General features: G+C 34.6%; 1 protein-coding gene across 1 annotated transcript; it reads right to left on the minus strand.

Moving 5' to 3' along the window:
- Positions 1–435: 435 nt before the first annotated feature.
- LOC118158736 (cytadherence high molecular weight protein 2-like) lies at positions 436–6,734 on the minus strand. Its single transcript, XM_035313417.1, has 8 exons — positions 6,704–6,734; positions 6,465–6,587; positions 5,692–5,784; positions 3,222–3,282; positions 2,662–2,810; positions 2,006–2,206; positions 1,116–1,282; positions 436–688 (listed from the first exon to the last, which is right to left on the minus strand). Exons 1-8 carry the CDS (start codon positions 6,707–6,709, stop codon positions 502–504), a joined length of 987 nt encoding a protein of 328 aa, XP_035169308.1. The 5' UTR covers positions 6,710–6,734; the 3' UTR covers positions 436–501.
- Positions 6,735–7,243: the final 509 nt, after the last annotated feature.

Below are 7,243 nucleotides of genomic sequence, written 5' to 3' on the forward strand. Positions count from 1 at the left end.
CATCCACCAGGACCCCCTGGTCCTTCTCCTCAGAGCTCCCCTGCAGCAGGTTTGTCTACAAAGCCATGGCCCAGACTTATAAATTCATACAGCAGTTTATTAAAATGCACATGTGAATGCACAGGTGTTTCATGAGATTCTTTATGGTATCATTATCTTTATCACAAAGTGTAATAGTAGGACAAGGTGTAATGGCTTTAAATTGCTTGAGGATAAATGTAAATTATACATTAGGAAGAAATTTATTTCTATTTTTTACTATGGGGGTGGTAAGGCACTGGAACAGGCTGCCCTGAGAATGTACCTGGAAGTGTTCGAGCCCAGGTTGGATGGGGCTTTGAGCAAACTGGTATAGTAGAAGGTGTTCCTCCCCATGGCAGGGGGATTGGAATTCAGTGATCTTTAAGGGCCATTCAAATCCAAACTATCCTATAAATCTGACTGCAGCATGCTCTAGGTGTCTTTAACTGTTTTCTTATATTCAAAAGTTAGTTGAGCAAATTAGCTTTCTTTGAATTGACAAAAGGATTTCTCACCTGCCAAGGCTACATAAAGACAATCCCTTTTAATCCAGTTGGGGATTTCTCCTGTCCGTATACAATCAAAAACAATCTTCTCTGTTTCAATATATTCAAACTCAGATTTTGCTTTCCCAAGATTTCTGAAAAGCTTTGTTGAGAGCTCAGTCCTGTCATTGATCAAATTAAAATGAAGAGTTTGTTACTGGTTACTTAACTACAAAAATAGTGCAATTACGCAGAGTATGAGAAAGAAACATTGTGTAAAAATGTAGCGAAAAAAACAAAAGTTGATGATGTAGCACAAGCCATCACGCACTGGTTAAAACTTGCATAAGACAATTAAGCTGAAATGTTTTCCTACTCTTTATAACAGATGCTTGTAAGCTTGATTTAATTCTTACTGCAATAATTTAATGTAATTTAATGCATTCTAATGCAATGTAGACTTTTTTTTTTTTTAAAAAAAAAATTCAATTTCCAAACTACGTATGAATATTAAAAGAACATTATCTAAAATGTATTTTCTTTATGTGGAAACAGCTCATTACTTTTCAATATTATTTATTTCTTTACTTTATTAACTATCCAATATACCTTTTGTCATCCATGGGTTCATTTCCATAAAATACTTCATAGGACAGAATGTCAGCCTGAGCATTATTAAAGGCTTCTTTCCGATCAGCCCTTTCATCCTCGTTCTTTCTGATAAGCTGGCTGATATACTGTTGTGCCTCAGGGACATCACAATATATGGTGTGAACCTACCATGGATCAAAAATTAGATCACATTTTCTGCAAAGCTTGAACATCTGTTTGCAATTCATGATATTTAGATAACAAGGAGAGAAAACCATGTTTTTTTCATGCTTCACTAATTTATCTTTTAAAATAATGCCTAATAAAAAGAATGCAAGTTGGTCTAATCAGTTTTCCATAGGCTGACTTTCAGTGAGGAAGTAGCTTTCTTTAATTCCATGTGTAATTCTGAAAATTTCAACTTAATCTTTAAATAAATGTACATGTACTGGCTCTGGCAGGGACAGAGTTAAATTTTCCCCACAGCAGTCCATATAGAGCTGTGCTTTGTACTTGTAGCTAGAACAGCACTGATATCTCAACAATGTCTTGTCTAGTGTTGATCAGTGCTCTGGAGTATCAAGACTCTCTCCAACTTCCCCTCCCCACCCAAAGCCAGGAGACTGGGTATGGGCAAGAGATGGGGAGGGGACATTGTCAGGGAAGCTGTCCTAAATCAACCAAAGGGATATTCGATATCATAGGATGTTACACTCAGCAATAAAAGCTAGGAAAGGAGAAGGAGAAAGGAAGGAACAGTCATAATGAAAATGTATGTCCTCCTGAACAAACTCTATGAATGGAGGCTCTGTTTCCCAAAACACAGCTGATCTTCACTCATCAATGGGAAATAGAGATCTTACTTTTTCCTTTAATCAACCTGTGAGCCTTTTTCACTGAGTTCTTACCTTCTTGGCAAGATTTTTCAAGAATATTAGCACCTTGTTTTGAGGTTTCATTGCTTCGTAATATCTTCTTTCACTTTCTAGGGTCTCATTGACTTCTCTCTCTTGCTTCTGTAAAGATTCCTGTATCTTTTGCAACAAGATGTGTGCTTGCCAAAGAGGTTCTGTTTCCATTAAGCATTCAGGCTTCTCTTCATTAGCTGCCTGGGAGGCAACAAAGGTATTTCTTAAACACTAAGCCAGGATCTAGATATTTACTCCTTTCAATGAAATTTCCAAGATTTTAATGAGCAAGGGAGAGCTAAAATGGAGAAAAGCTAAAAAATGAAAAGTTGCTTGGTTCCAATGCTTAGCATATACAATATGTAATTCAAAGTAGTAGGACTTTAAAAGATTTTAGAGCAAAATTTATATGACTATAACGAAGACAGCAGCACACTATCTGGTTCCAGAAGAATCAGACTTCATTACTGTGCTGTTTTAACCATTAATCACCAATTTATCATTCTCAAGGCACATATATATTTCCCCATATGTTTTGCTATTAGTTAGACCCTTGGTTTCCTTCAGCCTTTGCTAGGGAGAGTCAACCTGATCGCCTTTGAAACAATTGGAATAATATTAAACCAAACCAGTTTAATTTCCATTTTTGTTCGCAGTTGTTCTGCCTTTAATTTTAAAATCACTGGCACATCAGCTTTTTCTTCTTCTGTCTTTTCAGACTTTTGTTGAAGAATTTTTATCTGGAAATTGATGAGGTCACACACTCTCTCCACATATAGACTGATGGTGTGAAGTTCCTGCAAAGCTGTATTGAAAATAATAAGGAAAGCAGGTAAGAAAAACTTCAGCATTTCTACAACTACACTAGAATATTGTTTCGCTGGGGAAATTAACTCATGTTGGAAATTAAGAATTTACAATGCACAAATAAATTCTAATAATCAAGAATTATATTAAAGAATTCTATTCAAATGTTGAAATAAACCTACTCAAAACTGCTGCTAACTGTAATAAGCCACTTATGCTAAGGAGTTTGGAGTCATGACAGACATTATTTCTAGCTTCTAGCTTCAACATTCTTCTGTAATTTGATCTGGAACACAGTATTGCAATGAAAAGCTTGTATTAACTTCAGGTGGTATACACCACAAAGTAAGAAAAACAGGAAAGAAATAAGGCAGATCAAGAAATTTTGTGTCCAAAATATGAAACTCACTCAGTGTGTGCTGGGTATAAAGAAGTTTTATTTTTTTTGACAGATTTTCTAGAATGGAGACCTGCAAGACAAGAAAGGATGAGAGAAGAAAACCAGTGTTTACCAAATTTTGTTGTGTTTCCTTGGTGACAATATTTCTAGCAGTTAATAATAGTGAATTAATGTTGCCACTGATAGTCACCACCTACCTAAATGGGTTGTTGTGTAGTTATTGCTAGGAAAAACAAAAACTAAAACAAAACGAAACAACAAAACATCACAGAGGTAAAGCAGAGACTTCTCAAATATTGTCATTTTTGCAACAGCCCATATAAAAATGTCCTATGCTTATATTTTCTATAGCGCCTTCCCACATTACCAGAATGAAAAATCTGATAAAATTTACATTGAAAGACTCTTGAAACCATAGAAGAGAAAAAGTCTCTGAACACACAGTGTTTGTGTGTTGTTTCACTGTTAGTGAATCAGAAATAAGGCCATATTGTGGTTGATATTGTTAGAAATGTAAGAAAAACAAACAAACTTAAGTTTAAATACTGGTGCTATGCAGAATTTAATCAGAAGATGGTGCTGCATTATTAAACAAATACTCCTGTCTGAGACCTTCACTCTGAAATGCTACAGGAACCTGCATTCAATTTCATAAATGAGAGACAATCTGTCTTTGAGACTTTTTTTTTTTTTTTTTTCTTAATGGTTAGTTAAGATGATCCTGAATCTAGACCAGTACAATGAAAATTGGCTGCTATAAAGAAAAACTGACAATTTGCAAAGTTACAGAAAGACTTGTACATATTATATGTAAAATAGAACTCTCTTCAGAAAATAACAGACAATAATTAGACCATGTTCACAGACTCTAAAAATTAAAATAAAATATATAATAAAATAAAATCTTTATTATTTTTTTTTCAGTCACAGGAAATTCAGAATTTATGGTGAACCTGAAATACCTTTAACATCAGAAGAGGGATTCTATAGGTAAATCTGAGGAGAGCAATTGTGACAAACCATCACTAAAAAAACTAGCAGGTCAAACCAGACAAAACTTTTTCAATACAACTACTAAAAGGAAAACCATTAGAGATTATTTCCACAGACATACATCTGCAAGTAGACTTAGAGAAGGTCTACACCCTGGAATATTTAGAAGGCTGTACTTTTTCACTGTGTGTGCAGCCAAACTGGAACTGCTGGTATTTCAGAGCCCATGTTGGCAATTTCATGTTAGAGAAAAAAAACTGGAATAAAGTACATAATTTGAACATGTATTTGGGGTTCAGTCCTGAGAGCAGACTGGAATAGAATTACTGATATTAGCCCTAGCAATCTATTTTATTCTTTAAACATATAGCCTTTTATTGAACAGTACATAACAGTGACCACTCCACAACTGTTTGAACTCTCTGTTGAACTCTGAGATTCATGGCAGTGTATGGTGTTACAATCTCAAGATCTTCCCATATTAAATAGGTCTTTCAGTTCCCATATTAAATAGGTCTTTCTCCTCCTCCTCCTCCTCTTCCTCCTCCTCCTCTTCTTCCTCCTCCTCCTTCTCCTCCTCCTTCTCCTTCTCCTTCTCCTCCTCCTTCTCCTTCTCCTTCTCCTAAGAAGAATCTTCCCTCTTATTCTTCCCCTCTCTGTCTCTGCCTTCTTCCCTTCCCTTCTGGTAAAAGAATCATTACAATGAAAAAACAAGGGTAACAGAATTGTTATGATTTTGCAGCATATATATTAATTTTTTTTTTCGTCTGTCATGAAGATGAATATCTGATAGCAGTTCAATACAGAGCAAAGTTTAAGCATTACTAAACTGTCTGACAATGTGGCAGCAAAACAATTTGGCCAAGATGAAAAGGATGGAAACAATCATTCTAACCAAGTACTATGCCTCAACATTTGATTCTATCTATGGGCTTTTTCTGTGCCTGCAGCCATCTCAAATATTTAGCAAACTGAATTTGCACTATCAGAAAAAAATACTGCAAAACGAATTTTAATGTTGTCTATTTTTCCTTGGTTATACAAATCAAATTATTTTTGCAACATAGGTTAACCAGCTGCATTAGAATATTGTAATAGGTTTTGTTTATTTGCTAAAGAAAAAAAAAAAAAAAAAAGCTTAACTGCAGTTTTACAATTTTTCAAAAGACATGAGATGTGAAAAAAAGACAGAGAAATGACAATCAGAATTCTTAGTGGAAAAATAACATAGTATGACAAAAAAATCACACAAAAACAAAACAAAACACTGTCTTCTTCATTGGTGTCTAATGTCCCCCAAATTACTTGGATTCTCTAAAACAAGGCAGGTGACTAGCAGTTTAATCTTAGCTGACTTTGATATACGTTATCTAAAGGCACACAATGTGGTTTTCAGGTCACTTAGGTTCTTGGGAACAGCACAAACTGGAAATAGAATATGAACAAATTGAAATAAAACCAAAATAATTTTTTTTTTTTTTTTTACCTTTTGTTCTTCCAATTTTTCTGTTTGTTGCTTCATTTGGTGAATAAGATCTTCTTTGTCTTGGCTCAGTTGTGTGTTTCTTTCCCTCAGGCTCTGAAGGTAGTAGAAAAAGATGAAAGAGATTGCAATTACAAAGTTTTCGTTATTCAAAAAGACCTTTAGTTTTGTTGTTGTTGTTTTTAATTTATTTTTTAGTTTGCTTTTATTTTTCCATATATGTTGAAAAGTTATTTGGGCTGTCCTGTTAAGTTCCATTGATTTTAACAAAAATAAAAATAAAGATTGACCAAATTATAAAACAAATGCAAGCTGGGGTAATTTGATTCTAAATACACTTCTTAAAGGCTGGGACAGGCAGATTTTTTTCTTGGTAGCAGAACATAAGGAGGAATGAAATAAACCTTAATGTGTGTTTATCAACAGAAGAGCATTAGAAATCCTAAAAATTCAGTGAATATCTTTACACTTCCGTTTCATAAAAACATAGCTATTTACAAGTGTCTAAGCACAGACAATACGAGAGAACCTTATACTGAATTTTAATCAGGGAAGTCAAGATATGAAAACTGTTCTTAAAACTGTTCTGAAAACACTGTGTAAGGCTTAACTCCTCTCCAGGAGGAGACAGCAATGGTTTTGTAGTAATTTCATAAAATGTGTGTCATCAGTTGACTGTCCCTAAGAAGAAAACATGATTTATATAGCCTCTTTCTGCAATGCCTGGAACTTCCTGTTGCTTTTATCCCCATGTCAAAATTGTAATTCTTATTTACCTTAACAGTAGTTTGCCAATGTGTGCTGTTCTTGTTCATCAGTTCACGGTAAGCTTCCAACTGGGATTTCAAACTCCTCATTTTTTCACCATAAAGTCTCTTTATAGTAGTTATAGTCTGCTCCTATGTTACAAAATATAATTGAGAAAGTGAATTTAAACAGAAAAGCCAAGCATGATTAAGAAATATTTTCCACAACAGCTAAATATTGGTTCTCTTTTTCAAATGTGTTTTGTTCCCTGCATATATTTCTTGTTGATCACAGGAGGTTTGTGTCTTCATAGAAGGTACTCTTTGGGCAAAAATTCACACTAAAGTAATTCTCTCTCTCTCTCTCCACACCCTGGTCCCTCCCTCCCTCCCTCCCTCTCTTCCACCCTTCCTTCCTCCCTTCCTTTCTTCCTCCCTTCCTCCCTCCTTCTTAACACCCCTGCTCTCCCCTTTCTTCCAGAAGAAATCAGCCTTTTTCAGAGCAGGCCACAATCAATTCATTTTAGGGATGGCTAAGCAATTTTAAACAAATTTAACTTTTATCAGAAAATAAAAGCTGTGAAGTATAATTTACAAGCAGTACAGAAAATAACTCTTAACAAAAGAACCCCTCTAAATAAGGTAATAAGATTGTATGAGGAACACAAGCAAATCAGAAATATTAAAAAGCATGGATATTTCCATTGCTCCTAGGAATGACTTTGCTTTCAAAGATTTAATTTATAGCACATTACAGAAGCCATAAAAAAGAGGTTCTGTGCGGAAAAAAAAAAAAAAAAAAAAAAAAA

This window comes from Oxyura jamaicensis (genome assembly GCF_011077185.1).
Source record: "Oxyura jamaicensis isolate SHBP4307 breed ruddy duck chromosome Z unlocalized genomic scaffold, BPBGC_Ojam_1.0 oxyZ_random_OJ88973, whole genome shotgun sequence".
Taxonomy (NCBI): Eukaryota; Metazoa; Chordata; class Aves; order Anseriformes; family Anatidae; genus Oxyura; species Oxyura jamaicensis.

Bases quoted from the DNA above. Each gene is read 5' to 3' on its own strand.
- LOC118158736 (XM_035313417.1), bottom strand. The intron at 2,207-2,661 runs CTGCGAACAAAA...GTTGCCTCCCAG, and splicing joins TAAAATTAAAGGCAGAACAA to GCAGCTAATGAAGAGAAGCC. The intron at 1,283-2,005 runs GTAAGAACTCAG...GATCCATGGTAG, and splicing joins TGAAAAATCTTGCCAAGAAG to GTTCACACCATATATTGTGA.